Genomic DNA, 27,162 nt, shown 5'->3' with positions numbered 1-27,162 from the left:
TGGTTAGCGCACTACGCTCTGGTTGGAAAAACCAAGTTCAAGTCTCACTACAGCCTTTGCACTTGGTTGACAAATGATGTCGCAATTTGTCAGTTATGATCACACAACCTTCCCTGAGATGCCCTCAGGTTGTAAGGAGGGAGATTTGTAGGAACTTAGGACTCTACCTATCAAGCAAATTTAATCAATGCTTTCCCTTGTCCATGCTCCTTATTCATTTGGTAGTGCCATTAATTAGGGTGGCTTCATATGGAACACCTGCCAAAACTCTAGGCCAGGGTGATGTAATAATTTAGTAGCTTCCACGAGAATTGCGGGTCAGCTTGAACGTAGCATGTAGTACATTCAGATGTGCGCGAAGCTTACCAATCTAAGATTCTCATGTGTATCTGAATCCTAACTTAAGAGAATCAGGGCTTCTACAACAACAACAAAAACAACATGTTGACTTAATAAGAGCATTTGATTTACAGCTTACACACGACTTTACGAAAAATACGCCAAAATTTAGTTTTATCAAATTAGACTTTACTTATGATATAAATTATCCAAAATTATCCAAATAGAATGGGGATACAATACATAGATATTGTGACAGGTGAATTTTGATTGCTTATAAAGTTCTCAAATATTGATCAATACTTTCCACCATGAGAAGTATCATTATACTAGAGAAACATTTATCAGATTTAACAAACAATATCAACGTATCAAACAGCTCTATTATCATTAACTCTAAATGGCTCATAAAACTCTAGAGATTTAGAGGGTCAGAATATAAAGAAACACATCCATAAAAGCGAAGCTCTGAAATGGTAGGACAAACGAACAACAAAACTTGTACAAAGCTAGAACTTAATAGTCAGAATATAAATATTAAAGTCGTAACAAAATTTTAAAGAATTTGTTGAAAAACTGCTTAAGCAAAGGATATTGTTTTTTAGACATACGTACATTATTAATAATTGATTATAGAGATGCCCCGCTTATAACATTTTACTTTCTTGTACTAGGAATCAGATCAATTGCATAATTAAATCACATAAAAATTAGCTGTTAAAAGAAGTTAAAAATCAACATGTTTAAATTGGACATTCTGATAACGATTATAGAGTTACAACGCTTTCTCAATCCTACGTAACTACTACAGAAATCACCATGCAACGTTTTAAAATTGAAAGGACAATTCTAACATGCCTAAAATAACGAATAGAGCTAACCGTTACGGACAGACTGACGGACCAACCCTAATTATAGAAAAGCTTCGCTATCAAAAAGTATTAGTTTATTTCATTCATCTGTTTCCACCTCTGTTAGCAGAAGGAAAAAAAGATATAATTTTGCAGTTGTAAAAGTCTGTCAAATGTGCAAGGGAATTAAAAAGAAACATTAAATTATTGTAAAAAACACATGGTGGGATATTTTCATCATGTTGATTATAGCGTCAACAATTTTACTTTTATTATATCAGTTTTTAGAAATATTGTGAGGGGAGTGAGGATTCATTGACAGAACATTTTGACTCTTAAATATATACCACCTAAGTATGACAGGAGTGTATATGATCCCGTCAGGATTAGTTGGGGCTATGTTGCTACCTTACCTTGGTTGTTGTGGACACACAGGAGTGTGTATGATCCCGTCAGGATTAGTTGGGCCTATGTTGCTACCTTACCTTGGTTGTTGTGGACACACAGGAGTGTGTATGATCCCGTCAGGGTTAGTTGGGGCTATGTTGCTACCTTACCTTGGTTGTTGTGGACACACAGGAGTGTGTATGATCCCGTCAGGATTAGTTGGGCCTATGTTGCTACCTTACCTTGGTTGTTGTGGACACACAGGAGTGTGTATGATCCCGTCAGGGTTAGTTGGGCCTATGTTGCTACCTTACCTTGGTTGTTGTGGACACACAGGAGTGTGTATGATCCCGTCAGGGTTAGTTGGGGCTGCTGTTGCTACCTCCAGGTTTCCTAAATAACAAAAGGTCATTTCATATAACAAAAAAATTAAAGTGTCCTGAAACAAATGGAGATACAATTTTTAAATAGCTATTTATTAACAGGTTTCAGCTGATATGAAAATGAAAAATTATAATATTAAACTAGTATTAATCTTATGATTTTATCTTAATATGTGTGGAAAGTTGTTTGTAGTACGATGCTATATATGATTTCTAATCCAAGGGATTTTAATTTGTTTCAAAGCCATAGTTTACTGTTTAGTACAAAATAAATCATTAAATTACATGATTTTTTTTATATTATATTATATCCGGATCAAACCAAACAAATAAATATTATTTTCTTAAAATTATAGAAAAAAAAAGATTTTTTCTCTTGAATGTTGACATTTTGGTTGGTAATTGATTCATAAGAACTTGAATCATATTAGCTTCAATTATACTAATCAGATTTATAATCAATTAAATAAAAAACATGCATCTTTTTCAATACCTTTTATTAAAGATACATTACTATAAAAAAATTAAAAAGGGAAATTATTGTTTCTTTAAAAAAGCTTCTATTATTTTATGTTTGTATCATATTTATATAATTGTTTAAAATTATCACTTTGTAGGTTTTAACTTTTAATTTCATTTACAATAAAATTATATTATGATAATTATTTTATTTTATTTTATATTTTATTTTATTATGATAATTATGTATCAAAGTTATACTATATTTTGTTCTGCACTTCCAAAAGAAAACAAGGATGATAACATTTCCCAGGAAGCGACCAAATTTTGTGTTTTCCATCAAACTAGGAAGGGCCTGAGGGAGTAGTTATGGTCGGCTAGACAATAAATGTTGACGTATAGATATATAATCCATATAACTACGTGGATCCAGTTTTGGGGACCTTTTTCTGTCTGCTAATAAATTGCTTTCTGCTCTTTTGTAGCGACTTGGCTGTGTTAATATTTGCGAAGCTATTGGTTGATAATCAAAGACTCAATTGAAATTCTGCACAGGGTCCACGGGATTAAGACTTGCAGTTAATTAACTCACCCCTCCCCCTCTACTTTTTACTTAAACTAGCGGCTTCGCCCCTAGCCTCTAGGGGCTTTGCCCCAAGAGGTTTGATCAAACCAATTTTTCGTATTTTAGATTTAAAATAAAAAAGAAAAAAAAAATTTTGGGGGGGGGGGATTTTTTTTTGGGGGGGAGGGGGTGGGTAGTCGACCCCACTATTTTAATTTTAGTTTTAAAAAGAAATTTTTTTTTTTTGGGGGGGGGTATTTTTCATTTTTTGGGGGGGTTAGGGGTGTCCCACCCCCCAAGAAAATAGTTATAAACTTTCCCGGGAACTATGAGAAGCTACCCTGAAAAGGAGAACCCGATCGGTTCAGTGGTTAGCGAGATCCTTCGCTACAAACACACAAACAGACAGACATCGTTCTACTTTGTATTATAGATGGCTTGACACTTAAGAAAGTTAAACTTTTCAATATTAATATTGCCGTCCGACCAACAGACAACACGTTTCAGACAGATATTTTTATTTCAGGAGTAGCTTTACTACTAAAAATTGGATGAGGTCATGCAACTTAAGTATAAAAACAGAGACTTCTAACCAGACACTGCAAATTCCCCAATATCAATGCTTTATTTTTATAATTCTATTATTATGCAGCAATTATTTAAGTTTATTTTTGGATTTTTATATAGGTATGATGACGTTAATAACCTCACCAATCTGGCTCTGATCTATTAAAATTACTTGAAATAAAAAAGTAAAATTTTTTTTTATCAAATACATATAAGTCTTTTCTATTTTATTTGTATTTTTATCATAACTAATTGATATGGCTATAACTTACTTTTGATTTAATAATCTAATAAATTTAAAAAAAGATATAATTAGACTGTAAAATGTATTAAGTTTTAATAAAGAAAAGTATCTATAAATCTAACTCTGATTTATTTTCGTAGATGATAAATGTATAAAAATAACAGTTAGTACTTGGAATAAGATTTATTAATATTTATTTATCATAAATGGGAAATTTTGTTTGTAATGTTGTACCTGGGAAATAACACAGTTTCAAACCTGGCTAGACCTCTAGACTTGAGTTCAATTCTCAAACATAATGTTGGTTATATTTTAGTTTTGGGAAAATAATTGGTGCTTTACTACAAAGAGTCTGTAGAACACTCCAACCCCCTTCTTTTCCCCACATTCCTAACCCTTCCGAGGCTACCCAATATATCCTAAACTAATAAACACTTTCTTTTGGCAACCAATCTTAGCTTTTTAAGGATTCATCTTTGAATGGCACAATCTAGGCCCAGACTTTGATATTGTGTAATTTCACTTTCATTAGTGTAATTGCTCTTACACTTGAATAATACTTTCATATTTTGGAATAGAACATTTGAATGATTTTGAAATATTTTTTTTTATACAAATAAAAAATTAATTCAATAAGATTATATATTAGGAAAAAATATTATTGAAGTAATTCCTATCATATAAAGTAGTACGACTTTTTTGTCTGCTTAGCCGATAGAGTTCTTCATATTAGGTAAGCTTTTCATGTAACAGTGGATAGCTTACATGCCTTCTTGGAATCTGGATCACATGGATCTTACATTTTATGAAACTGACCACAATCATCATGATACAACATTCAACAATAGTAATAATTAACAATAAATATTTGTATTTGTCAATTTGATTTCATGTAATAAATACTTAAGTATAGTATATAATCTTCACATAGGTTTTAATCCATTCTATTTCCATATTTTAGTCTGGTAAAGGTTTTATGCCTTTTTTTGATAATTATAATTGCTGTCACACTTGAAATATATTTTCATATTTTGAAATAGTACAATTGAATGATTTAAAAATATTGTTTATGTAAATTCTATTAAATAAAGTAGTAAGGATTTTTTGTCAGAATATTTTTCATTTTAGTTAAGCTTCATATAGGTCCAGTTATGGTTTTAATCCATTTTATTTCATTAATTAAGGCTTGGGAAAATTTAAGGCTATTAGAGCTTTAAGAGCCCCTATGTGAAAGGGCGCATCCTGTAGATTTCAGATTGAGGAAATAATTAAATCAGAATAGGGGACAATTAATAATAATTATATATACGTTTTTTTAAGTTCTAAAACAGTTAACTTGATAACACTTGTATAATCAACTCAATTCCATTTTTTGTTTTAAAGTATCAGAGTTGTATATCTTAAGAAACCATGTAAAATAATCATCAACGTAAATAAATCAAAGATCTTTAATTTAGGGAAATTTCCAAAACACATTGAAAACTATTTTTACATAATGAACTATATATATATTGAATTGAGGATGTAAAAATTTTCTTCCAAATTTAATATAAATTTATTTTCTTTCAAAAGGAGACTATCAAAGCTAAAGTTTGTATATTAAAATACAAACAATTTTAGCTTTAATTTTGAGTTAATTAAAGATATGGAAAAATTATCCTAAATTAATGTATTTTTGAATTTAACAAAGCATTTGACTAAAATAATTTACCAAATTTTTTTTTTAAATTGAAATTACGTTATTTTTCCTAAATTTCTAGCAATAGCGTATAAAAAGGGCAAAACATTGATGTTTATTCAGAATAGTAGTAGCTACTCTATTAGTGGTCAAAATCTTTTATTTTGTGAGCTTCGCTTTTTATGGATGTCGTCATCCTTGAGCATTGCTGAACTATTAAAGTAAAAGAATAGAGAGTGCATGAGCGTGGACCCAGTCTTGATTTATGTATTGAGTCTTTGAAATCAGATAATAGTGTAGGATAATAAATACAGAAAAGAGCAGAAAGCAATTTAGTAGCAGACGAAAGGGTCTTCACCACTTGGGCTAGGTATCTGTCTGGATTAGACACATATACTTATACATTTATTGGCTGAACTGGACAGTGAAAGAAAATTTATTTTATTTCTCCCAGACAATATGCAGGACTTGCATTCAATAGAAAATAATATATTCACAATTTTTCATTCATATCTCAATTCAAAAAGGTGTGAAAAAAATTCTTTTGAAATGATAAAGTCGGTTTAACCTTAAAGTATTACTTCACTCTTTATTTAACAAGGAAATATATGTCCATGTCTTGGTAGAAAAGAAGAAAAAAGCTAAGTAAAATTCCTCAATAATTTTATAAAAATGAGGAGGGTAGGGTTTATAAGGCTTGCCCCCCCCCCCCCCCCCTCCTACTGATTACCGACTAGTCGACAACTCCCAATATGTTGCCACATATAAGAAAAGTCCAGTAAAGCGAAAAAATATGGAAGCTCTTTATAGTGCCTAAAAAAATAACGACATTCAATACAAATAACCAATGATAGGCCAATACACCGATTAAATTGCCAATGGCAAGCCGGTATACATTTTAATTGACTAATGGAAGGCCAGTATGGCGTTATTTTTATAGGCTCTATAACAAGCTTCAAAATTATGTAGAATTATCAATTTAAGAACTATTACTTACAAAACACTTGAAGAATAAGAACAAAATATCCACAAATACTAAGATTATTGGAAAATTAAAAATATTTAGGATCATATTTTATTTTAAAAAGTAAAAATTCTAAATAATTTGTTTTTAAATCCTTAAATAGTAAATGTATCTTCAAATAAACAGAGGTGACAGAATGCTCAAATAGTATATTTATGATAAGCTTGATAAAGTAAACAACAACTCTTTCTTCGGTATGACCTTTATCTATTATGTTTTAAAATGACTTCACACGTTATATACTGCTGTAAAATCTACCAATGAAAAATGAAGATAAAATTAGTCATCCTAACCCCTTTGTGTTGTAAGGACCAACACAATGATAGAGTAGCTGCGCTACTTAAAAAGTTTTATGTAAACTAATATGGACACCATGGAAACTGTCCCAATTTTGTATAATTTTTGCGGAACATGTTCCAGTTACGTCATATTTTTCTTTCCCGAAAAAGGGAAGGGGGAAAGAAAAAAAGGGAAGGGGGGAAGAAAAAAGAGATGGGAGAAAAGGGGGTTTTCCCCATCTCTTTTGAAGAGATTTTCTTTCCCCCTTTCTCTTTTTCGGGAAAGAAAAATATGACGTAACTGGAACATGTTCCGCAAAAAATATACAAAATTGGGACAGTTTCCATGGTGTCACTAATATGGATATAATATTCTACGTGAGATTCTTTATTTTTAAAACCAATGTTGATATTCGCATAGACAAGGATTCTAAAAAAGTAGAACAGGACAGGAAAATATTGTCCAAATAATCATTTCTTCATAGTAACAGTGCTCCAAAAGAAATGTACAGTGAGAACCTTGCAATGCCTATTGCCTACGCCTGCGGGGTTACCCTGCACCTAATATAACCAAACCAAAACAAACTTAAATTTATTTTAAAACAAGACTAGTGGTAGATTCTATTGTTTTAGAGAATCCGACAAAATATCTTATAAATCTGTATGAATTTGAATTATGACAAATCTAGTCCAAGATATTTGTCATATCCATAGTCTTTTAAAAACTGTACTAGTGGGATAAAACCAACATGTCCTTGTTTATTTCTGTATTATTTTGCATTTATTTATAAAAATTGAAGAAGAAAAATTGCAACCGATTGTTACAGCACAGTTGTAGTCGTAGTGTGTCATTTATTGACATTTTCTTACGAAAATTCGTAGAGGATTTTTCTTCACTATGGAAAAAAATTGAAAAAAAGATATAGCAAAGACAATATTTTGACATAATTTGAACATTATTTGACATAATTTTTTTTCTATAGCAGCTACGACACGAAAGATAAATAGACCTTATAGGAGCCAAAGGCAAGTCTAGTTCAACTTGCTGTGATTTTAAACTGAAATGCTTATGACACTTTTTAAACATTTTTAAACTAGCGGTTGCACTCCTAGCATCTAGGATCTATTAATTTTAAGTGGTAAAAATAACCCAAAGCCATAGGTCTAAATCCTAATTTCAGTATCCTAAAAAAAGAGGGGGCGTCGTAGCTCAGTGGTAACGCACTGAGCTACGGTGATGAGAGTTCGAGTTCTAGTCCCCATGTGGCAACTCGAATTTCTCAGTTGAATACATTCACGCAACTTCCCCTGGTTGTGTAAGAAGGGGATTATTGAGTAAGTTTGGATACTTAATAGTCACGTACATAATATCAGTACTACCCTTATCCCAAGCTCCTCTGCGGAGAGCGTCATTCATTACGGTGACATAATTTGGGACACCTGCCATACTCGGCGAGGGTGAGGTAATAATGAGTAGCTCTCATGAGATAGCGGGTCAAGTCATAATGTGCTTGAACGTGGAGCTTGATAGCCCTAGTGGCTATACAAAAGTGTCTCAGCCTACTCCATGACTACTTAGGTCCAAACCCTAAGAGACTATGGCTAATCAATCAATCAAAGTATCCTAAAACCTTCCCGTGTCCTATGCGAATCTTCCTTAAAAAGGAAAACTTAAATCAGTTCCATATGTATTGAAATCTTCAGACAAAAAATATTCCATAGTTTAAGGAAAAAAGAGGGAGGGGGAGGAAAGACAAGTAGAGGCAGGTTCAGAATAAAAACATGTCTAGCCCAGGGAAAAAGAAAGATATTCTGCATATAAGATAAGATAAGATAATGGCAAATAAATTAATCATCCAATAATTCTCCAAACAAAGGTTTTTTTTTTGGGGGGGGAGGGGAGGAGGGAATTATTTCCTCCCTCATTCAATTACACAAAAAAAATTGTGTGTCCTGTTCTGCTGATGTATTTCTTTTTTGTTAAAAAAATATTTCTGCGAAATCATACTGTAGTTGTTATCAAGCTAAAATGTCAAAAAGGAACTATCATTTTAAGCTATTTAATGAAATTGAGGCAGAAAAATGTTTTTTTGGATAGAAAATAACTTTCTTTCAGGGAAGGAGGAACAATGGGCTGTTTATTACTTTAGTCCCTAAAGTTTAATAGAATCGTTTCTTATTTGTTGTCTTACCAAATTTAAGGGCATGTATTTCATTTTGATTGGTTGGTTCAGTACGTTTAATGCCAAAACCTTAAACAACTAATTTTAATCTACAGATGGGGTAACTTTGTTAATGATCATTGGGAATGTGCATCCAGGTGCATTGTATTATTCCTTTCAACACTTTTTTGTTTTGTGCATACTTGTCCCTGTCCCTGTCTGACCTTGACAGAAATCAAGACTCAAATCTGATGGCGAATACTTGTCCCTGCCTGACCTTGACAGAAATCAAGACTCAAATCTGATGGTGAATACTTGTCCCTGCCTGACCTTGACAGAAATCAAGACTCAAATCTGATGGTGAATACTTGTCTCTGCCTGACCTTGACAGAAATCAAGACTCAAATCTGATGGTGAATACTTGTCTCTGTCTGACCTTGACAGAAATCAAGACTCAAATCTGATGGTGAATACTTGTCTCTGCCTGACCTTGACAGAAATCAAGACTCAAATCTGATGGTGAATACTTGTCTCTGTCTGACCTTGACAGAAATCAAGACTCAAATCTGATGGTGAATACTTGTCTCTGTCTGACCTTGACAAAAATCAAGACTCAAATCTGATGGTGAATACTTGTCTCTGCCTGACCTTGACAGAAATCAAGACTCAAATCTGATGGTGAATACTTGTCTCTGCCTGACCTTGACAGAAATCAAGACTCAAATCTGATGGTGAATACTTGTCTCTGTCTGACCTTGACAGAAATCAAGACTCAAATCTGATGGTGAATACTTGTCTCTGTCTGACCTTGACAGAAATCAAGACTCAAATCTGATGGTGAATACTTGTCTCTGCCTGACCTTGACAGAAATCGAGACTCAAATCTGATGGTGAATACTTGTCTCTGCCTGACCTTGACAGAAATCAAGACTCAAATCTGATGGTGAATACTTGTTTCTGTCTGACCTTGACAGAAATCAAGACTCAAATCTGATGGTGAATACTTGTCTCTGCCTGACCTTGACAGAAATCAAGACTCAAATCTGATGGTGAATACTTGTCTCTGTCTGACCTTGACAGAAATCAAGACTCAAATCTGATGGTGAATACTTGTCTCTGTCTGACCTTGACAGAAATCAAGACTCAAATCTGATGGTGAATACTTGTCTCTGCCTGACCTTGACAGAAATCAAGACTCAAATCTGATGTTGAAAAACCAATTTCAAAGTTGGAAGACGGTTAGTGTTAGTAAAGTCAGGGATCTAAAGGGGTAAGACAATGACGGATAAATTGATGTAAATCCCAAATGATGATAGTGATACACAAATTAACCCTACCCTTCTGTATTTTATGATAAAGGGTTGAAACTTAATGAACCAACCAATCAAAAATTGAATAAAAGTCCCAAAAGTTCTTAAGCAAACAAATATGAAAATGTTATTATAAATAATAAAAAGCCAAATGTCCGCTCCCTCCCTGGTAAGGGGTATAGAGGTAGGAAGAACCCACAGGGTTGATAGATGGGTAATCATTAGGTTGGGTCGATTTTTGGAAAAAAAAATTCTGAGGCCAAAGCGGGGATCTGCAAATGATTTGTATGAGTATAATACATCTCTGGATGATCTAAAATTTATCCTAAGTCTTAAAACCGCTGACGACCAGACATTCAATTGTATAGCTATTTGTAAATGGGAGTCAAAAATTTATTGAATCAGAACTATGGCTTCATGGTGCTCCCAGGAAAGGCATTGAGGAGTAGAATTAGGAACTTTTGACCGTTTCAAAAAATCTTGTTCCTAGCCTGAGAAAATCTAAAAAACCTCTAAAAATTGGAAATTCTCAATAAACCTTTAAGAAATGTGTTTTTTTAGTGATTTCTAAGGCAAGGAACGAGATATTTTGAAACGGAGTTCCTGATTCAGCTCCTCAAGGCCTTTCCAGGGAGCACCATGAAGCCATAGTTCTTATTCAAAAAAAAATTTGAATGTCGTCTTTGCATATTAATAAGTAATCAAATATATTTTTTAGTGGTCGCGTTCTAAAACTCAAATTTTTAAAATTCTTTTTCGGTCAAAAATGTTTTAAAGGTTAATTTTATCTGTTGCATATCCCCTCTTTGTCTAATTTCGATATGAACCCGCCCTAGTAATCATGCTATTTTAGCATTGTATATTTGATAATAAATTCAATTACATACTTAGAGTAATAAGAAGGGATATATCACTAAAAGAAAAACTATGTAGTACTTGAATTGTATATTAATTGTACGTTTTGAAATTACTACATCCTATTATATAAACAATTATTGTAAGTAGCTTAGGACTTCGAAAATCACTGAACTGAATAACTTTTATATTTTAAGTAAGCTTCATGTAGGTTTCTGGATGGTTTTATGCAATTAATAGATTCTTAGGGTACAGAGCTCCAAGATGCTAGGGGTGCATCTGTAAGTGGTATTAAGTAAAATCATTACTGGTTATCAATAAAGAAAAAAAAACTTTAAACGGATTATAAGGCTTCTATTTTTTATATGCAGAAAAGTTATACTTAACATTTTTATCCCTAAAGCTTCAGAAATAGTAAACATCTTACTGCCACGTGCTTTTAGTTCTTTGACATACAAAAGAAAAAACTGTAGAGTAGTGACACAACTTAAAAAAATTACCTTGTGTTTGACTGTTCTGCCACTCTGAATCAATGCAGTCCTGAAAAAAACAAAACAGTTGAATTTCAAACATAAGATTTTCTCGCGTTTTTTTGCTCATTGCGAGACAACAAATTATTTTAGTTTTACTATTCCATGTGCGTTCGTCCTTTTCGTCGAAAAAAGATTTAATTCTAAAAACTTTCCACGTGAAATAATATAAATATACATTTTCTTATTAAACGTGATAATCATAAACATCAATATTATCATCAATTATGTAAATTATAAATCTAAAAGTATTCTTTGAAGTAAAAATTTTAAAATTTTAACTTTAAATTTGATTACTTTCGAGTAGTACACTGTAATTTTATGAAAAACAACACCTTTTTTGTTGTGTTTGTTTATGTTTCCACTTATCAATTTACATTTATCCTATCAGAATTTCCCAATTCCTCTTACAATAAGGTATACTCTAGAAGTTGATAGCATTCTTATTGACATTAGAGGATAGTCCACATGATTGAATTGTCCTCTTAATTTGAAAATTACGTTATAAGCGTATTGAAAGTTAATCCTATTATATAAAGAAGTAGGTTTTTGTTATTTGCAGCTTAAGAATTCGATAACTACAGAATCTATTGAGTTCTCCATTTTAGTGAAGCTTAATGGATGGTTTAAAGCTATTTGATTTTCATATTTAGTACTATGGATGGTTTTGGGCTGTTATTCTTCTTTCCCTATTCCTTTAAATGCAGAGCTCCTTGGTTCAAGGGGCGCAACCGCTAGTCATGGCTTATTAAGTGTGACAGACAGTACATTTGTTTAGGCTAATGCGCGGCTGCCGATCCCTCAAAAAATGGCAGAAAAGTTAAAAAATAAAATTAAGACATTAAAGACATAATAAACAACATAATGTATCTGCTTATTAAATATGACATTTCAGAAAACCCATTAAGTTACTAAATTGCAAAGAAAGGGGTAAATGATGATGTCCCATGTAGTTCTGCCATTAGTTAGCTTAATCATTTTTTGTGGTTAAGGTTGATTAAGGATTGAATAGTAAAAAGTAAATTTTTCTCCATAATTTTAATATACATTACACATAGGGATAATTTTGTTTATTTTAAGTTGAGAATAGCTTATTTTATCGTCTATTATCTTATACCTGTACTCCTAATAATATGTATATATTATAATTAATAATGAAACTTAATAGCCCATCTATTATGTATGATATAATTGTTTAAATTAGGAGCTTAGTAACTTTGCAGGTCAATGTTTTATGAAACACTAGCGGCTTCGCCCCTAGCCTCTAGGGGCTTTATTTCTGAAGGTTCAGGGGAGAATTTTAAAAATTTTGTTTACATATTTTAGATATTTTTTGTATTTTATAACATTTTATTACTCTTTATATCATTTTATAACTCTTTATAACATTTTATAACTTTTTATAACTTTTTATATTAATTTATATTATTTAAAACCTTTGAAATTTTTCTTTTTTTTATTGTTTTTTAAAATTTCTTTGCCATTAGTCTTTTTGGGGCTTCGCCCCCACAGGAGAAGGAAGTTTTCACAATCTTTTTGAATTTGATAAAACAAAGTTTAAAAGAAAAAAAGAAATTTAAAAGAAGAAAAATAATTTAAAATATAAAGAAAATATAAAAAAGTATAAAAAAGTATAAAAAATATAAAAATTAATAAAAATATATAAAAATATATAAAAATATATAAAAATATATAAAAGTATATCTATAATACAAAGTAGAACGATGTCTGTCTGTCCGTCTGTCCGTCTGTCTGTCTGTCCGTCTGTCTGTCCGTCTGTCTGTCCGTCTGTCTGTCCGTCTGTCTGTCTGTCCCTTAAGATCTCGGTAACCACTGAACCGATCGGATTCTACTCTTCAGGGTATATACCTATTGGTCCTGTGGTGGTTTTAAGCTATTTTCTTGGGGGGTGGGACACCCCCAACCCCCCAAAAACAAAAAAATCCCCCCCCCCCATTTTTTTTTTTTTTTTTTTTTTGCTGAAGATTTCCTTAGTCCTTTAACGAATTTCGCCTTAATTTTTTTTACCACCTCTTGGGGCAAAGCACCTAGAGGCTAGGGGCGAAGCCGCTAGTAAAAATATATAAAAATATATAAAAATATATAAAAACATAAAAAACATTAAAATTAGAAAAAAATATGAAAATTTTTTTTGGGGGGGGGAAATTTTCATTTTTTGGGGGGTTGGGGGTGTCCCACCCCCCAAGAAAATAGCTTAAAACCACCACAGGACCAATAGGTATATACCCTGAAGAGTAGAATCCAATCGGTTCAGTGGTTACCGAGATCTTAAGCTTCAGACGGACAGACAGACGGACGGACGGACAGACATCAAGCTACTTTGTATTATAGATATTAAACAATAATTAACCACCATCGACAATGCTTATCATTTATGATAATTTTGATTTTTTACCCCCCTCTGAAAACCCAAATAGAGGTGGGTGTGAGCTTTAGGGGTTTTATTTTGTCAGAGGTGTGTAACTTCCTTTGATGTAGAGTGTATGAGTTAGATGTAGACCCTTATAGGGGCGTAGGAGTTTGAACATCTATTTGAATTTATAAATATGAACAAGGTGTATATCCACCCTTCCCCTTCGTCTGCCTCTTTATTGATTTCTGTTTCTTAAGTAATATCTTGAAAATATCTGCCCGACAAAAAATACACACCAAAACAGATCGTATTCTTTAACACAATTTATGCCTTTATAAAGTTTCTAAATATCCAGTTTAAAGAATTTTGTCCCATAGTGGGGCTAGCACGGTTCTAAGAAATTATGCACGTTTGTAACAGTATACCTGCGTAGTAATACAGGGATATACATTCTAACTTTTATTTAAATTTGTTAAGTTTGTTTGTATACTATCTTATTTTACTAGCCTCTGCGCCCTTAGCATCTAAGGGCTCTATTTCGAAGCGAAATGGAAAAGCAGACAAGTAGCCTAAAACAATTTTAGGAATTTCTAAAAAAAATAGCGTAAAACCATCCCGGGACCTTAATGAAGATTACCTACAGGAAGAACTCAATCGGTTCTCTAGTTATCGAATCATAAGCTACAGACAAAAAAAACTTTTTAACTCTAAATAATATATAAAGTTCTTTTTTAATTCATTTTCCCTACAAATATTATTAACAAGATTCTGCTTTTAGAATCTTATAATTTAAAACAAACTATTCAAATTTACAAATAAATTTTTAAAAAGGTATAAATTGGGTAATATGGGCAAGGACGTCCAAGGGGAGGGGTAAAGGAAAAAAATCAAGAAGCTGTTCTCGAATATGGGAGATTAATTTAATGTCCATTGTACATAAATTAAGTAGAAGATTATAATATAAAAATGATTAAAGTTATAAACACACTTACATTAGATGATTCAAATATAATTTAATTCATGCATATTTGTCTCCTTCCCTGAGGAAGAAGTACAGGGAAAGGGGGATAGGTTACGATTTGGCCCATAAACAATACTAGAAAAACTACATTTTTTAATCTAAAAGGAATATCTTTATTGCTAAAAGTAGATAGTAGAATAATATACAATAATGATTCAAGTTACATCTTAATAATTACACCTTGGTCAAACTAATTAATATTCCTCCTTATTCAAATTTAAAATTGTATCTTTAGAAAAAGATGTAATTTTATTTTTTATTTGTTCGGCTTAAAGTTTGTCAGTCTTTTTTTGTAGAATATATATCTCTAATCCCAATAGCACGAGAATTACAAGAATTTGTTGGTGGATTTAGAAAAAACGCAATATAGAAGTGTAAATAAAATAATTTTGTGGGAGCGAAAAATAAAACAGGAATAAGGTCAGAAGCGATTTGTTATTTTTTACATTCAGTTTGTGATAGGTTAGCAATTCTAGACCATTTTTTTGAAGGCTAATATTAGTAAAATCACTCTTTTAATTTAATAGATAAAGGAGTGGTTCCTGTGACTTTAAAGCACGATTTAAATAACCAAAAAATCTATACCTTCACTATGTATTATACAATTTTAGAAATTTTGATTAATCCAAATAAATAGAATATATAGCATCAATATCAACAACTTGATTTTTTTTTTGATTATCGAGCTATGTCTTAATGAAAGCTGTTATTCTTGTTTTATGAAAAAAATGTACATGTCATATAACGGTCATGCAAGCGTTTAGATTTGATATATGATTACGGATTTCTGACATTTCTTGTACAAAATTATGAATACTCATAATGTTTAAAATTATAATTTGAAATATTTGTACTGAAACTGATTACTAATAGTAATTAATGATTAGTGTCATCAAAAGCTTTGCTATAGTCAAACTGACATAAAAAGGTGTTTAAATTTGCTATTATACTAATAGTAAATTAGAATATACGTGGATATTATATCAGAGGTTCAATTGTCGTCAATAAATGTTGCCAACATGTCCATCATTTATTGGTCGGTTTGTCTATCAAGTAGAAGGGGAGGGCCGGGGGTAATGGCGTGATCGTTTTCTTAGCAAGCTCCAAGTTTTACTTGAGTACTTGATAATCTGTTGTAAGATCCAAGTAGTAACAAATCCATTGTGCTACCAGAAGTGTTTCTTTTATTGAAAATGGATAAATAATATCTTAATATTTGGAATTAAGCCAGCAATCGTGGCTCAACACGTAGCGCATCCGCTCGTCGTCGGGAAGGTGATAGGTTCGAATCTCGGTCCGACACCGCGTCATAGAGTGGGGGGAATGCCTTGGCCCAAAACAGGCGCAACTCGTTACCATGCACAGACAAAGGTTGTGCATCTCAGAGAGTTGGTTGTCTGATGGGCGAATGGACGCTTTACACCGCAATCATAAGCGGAGTATGTTTTCAGGTGTGTGGAGAGAGGTCTAGTACCCGAAGCGACACCAAGCCCCCTAGAGTATTAACTCCTAAATATTTGTAATTTACAAACAAGACCACCGTAATAAAAATATTCGGTTATTTTTATAATCTCCAGTATTATCATTCCTTTCAAACTAGCTTTTGATAAAATATATTTTTGATTTTTGATACAGACTTAGATATCAAGATATATAAGTTATAGAGTGGCTGCGCCTGTTTTGCACTTGTCACGTACCTGTTCTTTGAACCAAGTGGACTCCAGGAAAAAGCAAGATGAGATCAAATTACACGGCATTTACTGAAAATATATAGAATTGATACATTTCAATTTTCATTCTCGTTCAGTTTGGCTTCATGGCAATTTTATACACTCGCAGTAAGCGCAATTATTTACTACACCCCTCCCCCCCCCTAACGTAAAGGGGCTGTTGTTTTAAGTCTAATAAGCATCGGATCATAATAGAGACGTTCAAATGAAGTACAATTTGTCACAATAGAAACATTAAAATTGGTATCGACTATGTGTTATAGTATAGGTAATAAAAACCAAATGGTTGGTTCACTGTTTTATGTTTCTTGCCGAATAACATAGGTGTTTAGACGAAAAGTTGGGTATACTAATTGTAGCTGTTGGACTTACAGTGTTACGAAAGAAAAAAAATATTATAAATTCACAGTTCAAAAAGAAAAAGTGTTGTAATTAAGCACAGGAATATGCTAGGGACCTATCACACGCCTCTAGATGGAAGGATATTTTATCATCGTAAGAATCAATCATTAACATTTTTTTTTTCATTGAGAGTTTACCCAATAGTATACAGACACACGATTAAATAAAATATAGAGTAGCTTGATTGTAAATAAAAATGTCACTTACCCCTTGTCATTCAGGCAAGGAATGCCCTTTGAGGTTGTCGCTACTGCGTGAATATTATTGTTCTTGTTATAATCATATTATCACCAGACTATGCCACGACGCCACAACACCATGTCATCAAGAGTTTATGTCTTGAGATAATAACATCATCTTTTAGTAACACACCTGCAATTGGAAATACACAATAGTTAAAAGGAATTTAAACAAGAATTATCACTACAGTATGATCATATATTACTGTATAAAGTTAAGCAGTAATGGCCAGAACAAAACTGAATTTGCGAATTTTTTAGCAATATTTTGACTGATTTTTGAGAATTTCAGTAATATTGTGGTAATACGACACCCAGACGGACAGGCCGTTTACAGAGTTGCTTCGCTGTGACTTATGATAACAAACCCCCTGCACTAATCTTATTATATCACCATCTATCTCATGACCGCTGTTGACCCCGCACCCAGCGGTCAAACTGGCCTGCCTAAATGTGGGGAGGGGACTCAAACATGCAACTATCACGCGTCCCTCACGCGCTTATATAACCGGGAGGCGTTGCCTCCCCTTTTACCACCGCTGCCCCCACAGCCTGTCTACCGCCGGGAGCTAAGCCCTAGCGCCCCACACCCCCTTCAAACCTAACCATTGTTATAATCTGTTGTATATATATAGTAAACATAACTTGTAAATATTATTCAGTTTAAATATATAATTTCTGTATGCTTGAATCCTGCTTGTTTATTTTGGTAGAATAATTAAAGGCTAGGGCTCGTTGAATCCGAACTCGTTACCCTGTGGGCCGAGAACTTGGTGTCAGCGTGTTTCAATCGAGCCTTACAGAAACTAGCCTATTCTACCTCTGATTGGACCCTTTGGCAAGTAAGGGGACAATCAGCCGCCAACTGACCCGTGAGACGGCCTTTTTAGGTCGAATTTCCATCATTTTGAACGCAATATGTGGGCCTCTGGCCTACGGCAAGCAGATTTAGCCTGCTAAAAGCGCCAGTTAAGACGCTTTTTCCGTGTCGTGTAGGAGTAGCGCTAGGTGCGCAGCCACGGCAATCGGATAATTTAGCTCAGACGGCTACAGAACTGAGTCTAAATTGGCAAGTGTAGCTGGGACAAGCCCCAGGACACCCAGGCCAAACCTACGAGACAGACAGCTGGGTGCTGGTCTCCCTAAGAAGGCAATGTGTGGCTGCGAAGTTTCAGCACACAAGTAAGCCCTACCACTGCGACGGATAGCAGATTTTGAGCCACAGGCACGGCAGGACGGGACATTCCCTGCCGCTGCCTCCCAGGATTCGAACCCGAGGCGCTGCAGGACGGGCCATTCCCTGCCGCCATTTTCGGGATTCGAACCAGCGGCGCTGTAGGACGGGTCATTCCCTACCGCCGTCATCCCTCTGAACCTTGCAGGACGGACATTCCCTGCTGCCAGTGCTTCCAGAATCACACCTAGAGCTCCTAGTGATAACAACACATAAGTGTGTATAAATGTCAACCAAGTGATAAAAATAAATATAAAATTGTTGACCCAGTGATAATTAATAAGCTCTAGTGATTCGAAGCTACAGCCTAAGCCACCATGGTAAGCGATACCACCATAGCTGCGGTTCGGCCACCACCAAGGTTTCTGCCAACCCCAGCCGAACGAGAGGCCCCCTTGTCTCAAGGGCAGGACCTCCACTTCCCCTGCCATGTCAGGGTGAGGTTTCCTACTCCTGACCCTGCCCAGCATGTACAGGTTGATGCCATGATTGACTCTGGCAACCGTGTACCAGGGTCTGCTGTAATTTCTGAGCACCTCATGCACGCGATGGGCGTGCAACGCATGTTGATTCCGGATATCACCCAAATCCTGACTGCTAATGAGGAAGGCCAGCCCCTCCAGGTAATAGGAAAGTTAAAAGAGTTATATATGGCAGTCTCACACACTCTTATACTCCATCTATACCACGTGACTGTGGTCCGGAACCTCTCACACCCTCTGAACCTAGGAGGGTATTTTCTCAAGGAGTTCGGAACTAGGCTCTGTTTCGACATGCAACCACCTTGCTTGTGGGTGCGTGGGGAGTTTATCCCACTCCGTGGCGTCCCCATTGACCGGGAGACAGCCGAGAGAGAGCTAAGTTATGAGGGGCCTCTGCCAGGCCCCCTGCCTGAGCAGCCGCGTGTGGTTGAGAAAGGCACACACTGGGTGGACGCTGAGCTCAACGCACACAAGGGAGCTAACCTGCTAGCCATGGGGTTGACCCCAGTGCCCAAGGTGCCGAGGGAGAGCCTGCCAACAACGTTTCCTGAGATTGCCAGCCCTCCAGAACCAATCTTCTCCGCCGACACCTTTATCAACGGCCAGCCGTGTCCACCTGGCCCCCTCTACCTGGGACCTCCAGCCAGTCCACCAGCCAAGCCTGAGTCCAGACCCGTCAAGTCGCGGTCTGATGTACCCGGAGCCACACTCAACTCTCAGGCCTCAGCCTCTCCCGGCGCCGTGCCCGTCAAGTCGTGGCCGGCTGCCTCCGGAACCATGCATGGCTCCGCTACCTCAGCCTCTCCGAGCGCCGAGCCCGTCAAGTCGCGGCCGGACGCCCACGGAGCCAAAGCTGGACCCAGCACTTTGGCCTCTCCCAGCGCCGAGCCCGTCAAATCGTGGCCGGACGCCCTCGGAGCCACTCCTGGCTCCGACACGTCAGCCCCTCCAGAAGCCGAGCCCGTCAAGTCGCGGCCGGTGGGTCCCGGAGCCAAAGCTGACCCCGCACCAGCCACGTATAGGCTAAGCGCTGTCACCCCAACTGATGGCCAGCCGCCCCAGCTCCGCACAGCCAAGCGGGTGGTCCTGCCTGGCCGCGGAGTCATGGCGGTCCCTGTTGAGCTAGTGGGCCATCGCACCAAGGATGCCATCCAACTAGCTGCCCCAGAACAGAGGTTTGGGGAGGATCTTGTTATTCCAGAGGGCCTGTATGCCCACAGGCCTGGCTCCGCCACTGTGTTTAGAGTACTGGTGGTCAATGAAGGGGAGATGCCCCTCCTGCTGGATGCTGGCCTCCCAGTGGCTGGGGAGCTGGTCAAACCTGACATTCTAGAGGTCTCTGATACTCCTCCCCCGCGTCTCCACTCGTTCCAAGAACCTGCTGAGCCTCCAGAAATGCAGGAGTTGTGGGAGGCCCTGGAGATGGAAGACAATGAGTTCCTACGCAAGGACCCCTTGCTCAAGAAGGAGGTCTGGACTATGTTGTCAGAATACAGAGACGTCTTCTCCAATTCTACCCCCGGCTGCACAGATGTGGTTGAGTTGCAGCTGCGCCTCAAGCCAGGGACCCAGCCGATCCGCCAGAGATTTAGGGATCTGAACCCGCGGCAAGAGGCTGAACTGGAGAAACAACTGGACACCTGGCTACAGGAGGGAGTTATAGAGCCGTCAGACTCCGCCTGGAGCAGCCCCCTGGTGCCCATCAAGAAGAAGGACGGGAGCACCCGCTGGGCCGTCGACTACAGAGCCCTCAACAAGTGCCTGGAACTGGACAGCTACCCCCTGCCTAGGATCCAGCAGTTGGTGGAACGAGCTGGCGGGCACCGTGTCTACAGTGCTCTAGACGCGGTGGCCGCATACTACACCATCCGTGTGTCCGAGGACAGCCGGCCCTGCACCGCCTTCACCACCCCCAGGGGCTTGTATCAATGGAAAAGGATGCCCTTTGGCCTGGCTACGGCACCGTCTGTCTATTCCAGGTTCATTGCAGGGGTCCTAAACCCACTAGGCACAGCCAACCTCCAGTCATACCTTGACGACGTCCTGACCTTCCACCAGGATACCTGGGCCCACCTGGCCAGGCTCCGAGAGGTCTTGGAATCCCACCGCAGGGGAGGGATCCGCCTCAAGCCAGCCAAGACCAAGCTGTTCCGATCCAAGGTGGATTATCTGGGCCACACCCTCAGCCGTGAGGGGATAGCCATGCAGGAGGACTATATTGACCGTATCTTGGACTGGCCAGCCCCCAGCACCCCCAAGGATTTGCTGGCGCTGCTGGGGTTCTTTGGATACTACCGCCTGTTCATCCCAGAGTATGCAGACCTCACCTACGAGATGAATCGGCAGAAGACGGCCAAGACCCTAACCTGGACGCCTGAGATGGAAGCCCAGCTGCTGCAACTCAAGGACAAGTTCCGCAAGGCCCCCACCCGAGCACCGCCCAGGTTTGATTTGCCAGCGGTGTTCCAGCTCACCACAGACTTCAGCAGCCGCGCCATCTCTGCCATACTGAGTCAATGCCAGGATGGCAAGGAGAGGCTGATTGCCGCCGTGGGGCGCAAGACAACCGACCCTGAGACGCGCTACCCGTCCTGGAAGGGAGAGATGGCCGCCATTATGTATGGGATCCGAAAATTTCACGGCATCTTGTCCTACCGCAGCTTTCAGATCAACACTGATTCCTCCGCCTTGCTACAGATGAAATCACTGAACACATCCACAGGGATGGTGGCCCGCCGGCAGGAGGAGCTAGCGGACTTAGACTTTACCGTCTGCCACAGGCCTGGCACCCAGAATACCAACGCCGACGCCCTCAGCCGCCGGGAAGATGCCAACATGCCAACGGCTAGCGCCGAAGAATTAGCAGAGCAGGCTGAGTATATCCACAACCTTTGCCAGCTAGGGGAGTCCGCAGCTAGCCGGCCCCCTGCCGCCCGACTGGATCCAGCTAGAGTATTGGAGGCCCAGACACAGGACCCCCTTCTACTCCGTGTCCGCCAATGGGTGGCTGATGGCAAAGCCCCAACTAAGGCTGAGCTGCGTGGTAAGGAACGAGACGAGCAGCAGTACGCCAGCCGCTTCCCAGCCCTGGGGCTTGACGAGCATGGCTGCCTCACCACCACTGACCAGACTCTGACAGGGGAGAGGACAAGATACCTGCTGCCTTCGGCCCTCCAGCAGGACGCGTTCTTCCTAGCCCATGGGACCCCCATGGCTGGGCACTTTGGGATGGACGCGACTATCGCCCGCGTTGCCATGCACTTCTGGTGGCCCAACCTGGCCCGTGACGTCCGTCTGATGGTACAAACTTGCCCTGAGTGTGTCCAGAAAGTTACCAAGGAGAGACTGAAGCAGGGGATCCACGTGCCCTCCCGCCAGGGGTATCCACAGCAAGTCCTATTCATCGACCTGGTGGGGCCACTGCCAGAGACACCGGCTGGGAACCGCTACATCCTCACCTGCCAAGATGGGTTCAGCCGGTTTGTCAGCCTCTACGCCATCCCCAACAAGCGCACCCTCACGGTGGCTGAAGCCCTGTTGCACCGCCACCTGGCCACGTTCGGATGCCCCCTGAAGATCCATTCCGACAATGGAATGGAATTTACCGGCCAGGTATTCCAGGAACTGGCCTCCAGGCTTGAGATTGGCCTGACACATCCACCACCCTACAACCCGCAGTCCAACCGAGTGGAGAGGTTTCATAGGACGCTCAACACAGGCATGCGCCTGTTCCTAGACAGAGACGATAACAACTGGGAGCCCCACCTGCCTGCCATCGCCTTCGCATACAACACCAAGGCCTGCAGATCCACTGGCGTGACCCCGTTCTTGGCCTTCTTTGGGAGAGAGGCCAAACTTCCGGTGGACATGGTACTACGGCTGCCAGAGACCGAATATGCTTCAGTTCCAGCCAACGTCCAAGCTCTCTTGCAGCGCTACTATGCAGTGTATGATGCCATCCAGCAGAAGGAGGAGGGAGCCATCAGGAGGAGCGCGGTAGCTTACGAAGGCACGGCCAAGTATGAGGTTGGAGACTTGGTCTGGTACCTGGCCCCCCGCCTGGTGCCAGGGAAGGCAGCCAAGATTACCAAGAGATGGACTGGCCCCTGGAAAGTAGTGAGGAAAGCTACAGAAGTCCATTATGTCATTAAACCTGCCTCTCCAGTAGCCAGGATCTCAGAAGTTACCGCGCATGTAGGCCGACTGCGCAAATACACTGGAGATGTGACTGCCCACCAGATCCCAGCAGACATCCAAGTTGATATGGACGGCGACGAGGATGCCACCGAGCTGCCAGTTGGAGCGGCGGCGCCCGCAGCTAGCGACCCAGGACAGCTCCCAGTGCACCAGCCAGCCGCAGCCGCCCCACAGCCTAGCGGCCAGGATCGTGACCCAGTAGAGGAGAACCTGCAGGAGCAGCCCAACGAACCACCGCCGCCGCCGCCCGCTCCAGAGCCACCCAGAGATGCCATCTGGAACCCTGACGCGGACATGGAGAACCTGCCAGCCAGCAGCGAGCCTGTAGGAGAAGAGCCAGCCACTGCGATGGAAGAGGCCGCCCCAGAAGATGAAGCTGAAGCCATGTGCCCCCTGCTGATGACAGCCATCCCCATCCGGGTAGGAGCTAGGAGACCCAGCAACCTGAATCAAGCAGGCGCCCCCATGGAGTTCTATGCACCCTTTGCCATCGCCATTCCCCCCTTAGGAACCATCAGAGTCTGCCTAGGCCTCCGTGTCCAGTTACCAGCCGAGACAGAACTAATCCTGCAGACGAGGCAAAATTTCCAGCGGCGGGGCTTGGCCGTCGCCAACCCACGCCTAGAAGCCAACCAGGAGCTGACAATGCTGATAACCAACCACAGTCAGACCGAGCAACGAGTGTCCCAGGGAGCCTGTGTAGCCAGAGCTGTCCTCCATCGAGCTGTGCCCCAAGAACTGCCTGTCCTGCGCAGGCATAGGCTGTCGTATCCCCAGGTTCAAGGCCTGGTGGCTCAGGAGCCACGCAACCCTTGAAGGGGAGGTTGTGGTAATACGACACCCAGACGGACAGGCCGTTTACAGAGTTGCTTCGCTGTGACTTATGATAACAAACCCCCTGCACTAATCTTATTATATCACCATCTATCTCATGACCGCTGTTGACCCCGCACCCAGCGGTCAAACTGGCCTGCCTAAATGTGGGGAGGGGACTCAAACATGCAACTATCACGCGTCCCTCACGCGCTTATATAACCGGGAGGCGTTGCCTCCCCTTTTACCACCGCTGCCCCCACAGCCTGTCTACCGCCGGGAGCTAAGCCCTAGCGCCCCACACCCCCTTCAAACCTAACCATTGTTATAATCTGTTGTATATATATAGTAAACATAACTTGTAAATATTATTCAGTTTAAATATATAATTTCTGTATGCTTGAATCCTGCTTGTTTATTTTGGTAGAATAATTAAAGGCTAGGGCTCGTTGAATCCGAACTCGTTACCCTGTGGGCCGAGAACGCTCGGCTTACCAGAATATATGATTATACTTTGTAGTATTTTAAACTTAAATTATCACTAAACAAGGATGACAACATCCACAAAAGCGAAGCACTGAAACGGTAGGACAAACGGACATTAACGCTTGTATAGTGTCTGAACTGAATAATCAGAATATAGAAGTATAAGAGTCGAAGCAAAATTATAAGTAAATTTGTTGAAAAACTGCTTGATACAGGATAATGTTTATGGATATACTTACATTTTTAGGACTTGATTATAGAGTTGCTTCGCTTATAATGATGTTCTTTGTTGTTCCAGGAATCAATATACCAAAAATCAGATCAAATGGATAATTAGATCACATAAAAAATTTGTTGTTAAAAAGTAGAAAAATCAACATGTTTAAAATGGACGTACGGACATTCTGGTAATGATTATAGAGTTGCTTTCTAAATCGTACCTAACTACTACAGGAATCATCATGCAAAGTTTGAAATCGATAGGACAATTCTAACATGCCTAAATTAACGAATAAAAGCTATCTATCTCGGACGGACGGACGGACGTACGGACCGACCCTAATTATAGAAAAGCTTCGCTTTTAAAAATTAAACTAGAAGAATACTAGAAATATGAACTAGAATTTTACTAGAAATATGAATTAGAATTTTACTAGAAATTTAAACTATTATTATTACTATAAATTCTCACTATAATTATTACTAGAAACTTAAATTAGAATTATTACTAGAAACTTAAACAAAAATGATTTTAAAGTATTTTTCTTCAAGGAAAAAATATCAGGTATAGTCCCTTTCGTGGCAACGCACCTTAAGGGGCGGTTCTTTGTATTTTTCACAGTAGCTTTTCTCCTACTTCTAGCCCCTGCGGGGGGATCTAACCATGCGGGGTCAATTACCTAACCCTGTGGGGCAATCACCTAACCCAATATAACCAAACCTAATCTAAAACAACCTATAAAAAGCCATTTTAAAATACGACAAATCGTTCATTAAGGACGTTGCCACGAAAGGGACTTTTCCGAAAATATCTTATTTTGTATATCAATAAGTCTATCTGTTTTTTAAGGAGAGGGGAAGATCTTTTCTATGGATGATTTCTCTTGGGAGGGTGGAAGTACCCTCCCAAGAAATAGTTATAAAACTTTTCTGGACTCTGAACAATTTTGAAAAGAATAAACATAACGGTTCAAACATCATACAGACACACAAGCGAAGACATCTTGTTAATTCAAGTTGGGATTATGGAATCCCCGCTGGGTTATTTCAAATAAGCTGAAAAGGTATATTAAAAAATTAAAACATGTTATAAAATCAAATTTGTAATAATTTTTTATTTTCAAAATAGTGCAAATCCCAAAATAGTATTTTTTTACTTTTTAATTAATACTGAAAATGAAATGAATGAAAAAGCAAAAACATGTTTATTTATATTATTTGTTTAAAAGTTTAATTGTGCGCTAAATTAGTTTTACTGGGTCAAATAAAACACAAAACATGGTGCTTTACCCAAAATTCCAGCGAACACAGAACCCCCCCCCCCCCTCACTTTATTCTTGAACCTTTTACTAAATATAATCTAACCTAAGATCTAAGATAAAACACTAAACACAGAGAATAGTTATTTCTCGCATCGTATTATAAACGGCTTTCCGCGGATATAGAATGTACAATTATAAGATTAAAACTAGTTTTTTCAGCCCTGAGGTGCCGAAGGCACCGGCTAAAAAAACTGGTTTTAATCTTATGATTGTACATTTTTATATTCGTAGAAAGCTGGATATAATACGATGCTAGACATAGTTTTTTCGTATGGATGAGAACCGGTTCCTATCCACCGGATTCGAATGAATACGAGAAAAAATATTCCATAACTTTAATCTATTTCAAAATAATGGGTGGAGGGGTTTCTGTGGTAAATATTCAAGTTGAAGGAAACTGCTGAAAACACAAATATTATGACATGACTACTTACTGCAAAACAGGTTAAAATTAATTAATTTAATATTATCCATTTTATTTTCTTGAGGGATACAAAAACAACCTCTATTTATCACAACTAGCTGCTCCCCGCTTAGTATCTAGGGGCTTGTGTAATCGAAAGAGTAGGAGGGAGGGGTGCAGAAAATTGCTTAAAACCATCACAAGACATTAATCTGAATGGAATTGACTAATACCACCATGAAACCTTTGTAAAGCTTTCCTAAAATGGAGAACCTAATCTTAAGGTTCAGACAAAGAAACCTTAAAACATTGTGAGAATAATATATATTTAAATTTATAAAATAAGAAAAGTTTTTTGTGTGTCTTACATGTAATTATTCATATTTACCCTACGGTACTAATGATCATGTTTTAGATAGTTTTTATTTACATTAAGAAATGTAATTTGAGTCTATATTTTTAATATTACTGTCCACTATCAAAAAAAAAAACTAAAAAGACTCTCCAAAAATATAATTTGTAAAAATTACTAATTGATAAACAAAATTCATGGAATATAATAATCGAATTTTGAAAAGTTATTTTTGACTAATTTTCTAAGTCAAGTA

General features: G+C 38.4%; 1 protein-coding gene across 2 annotated transcripts in view; it reads right to left on the bottom strand.

Moving 5' to 3' along the window:
- Ypel (Yippee-like) overlaps positions 1-27,162 on the bottom strand; it is a 130,856-nt gene that overhangs the window by 34,951 nt on the left and 68,743 nt on the right. For both annotated transcript variants that reach the window (XM_080171639.1, XM_080171640.1), the window contains exons 2-5: positions 17,367-17,531; positions 16,725-16,787; positions 11,603-11,642; positions 1,892-1,970 (exon numbers count right to left, since the gene is read on the bottom strand). In XM_080171639.1, coding sequence (XP_080027765.1) covers positions 1,892-1,970; positions 11,603-11,642; positions 16,725-16,784 — 179 coding nt within the window. In that variant the 5' untranslated portion in view covers positions 16,785-16,787; positions 17,367-17,531. The remainder of the gene's footprint in view (positions 1-1,891; positions 1,971-11,602; positions 11,643-16,724; positions 16,788-17,366; positions 17,532-27,162) is intronic.

This window comes from Acartia tonsa, chromosome 9, assembly GCF_053477335.1.
Source record: "Acartia tonsa isolate MP-2025a chromosome 9, ASM5347733v1, whole genome shotgun sequence".
Classification (NCBI taxonomy): Eukaryota; Metazoa; Arthropoda; class Copepoda; order Calanoida; family Acartiidae; genus Acartia; species Acartia tonsa.
Note: the sequence above shows the minus strand (reverse complement) of the source record. Positions and strands in the feature narration are given on the sequence as shown.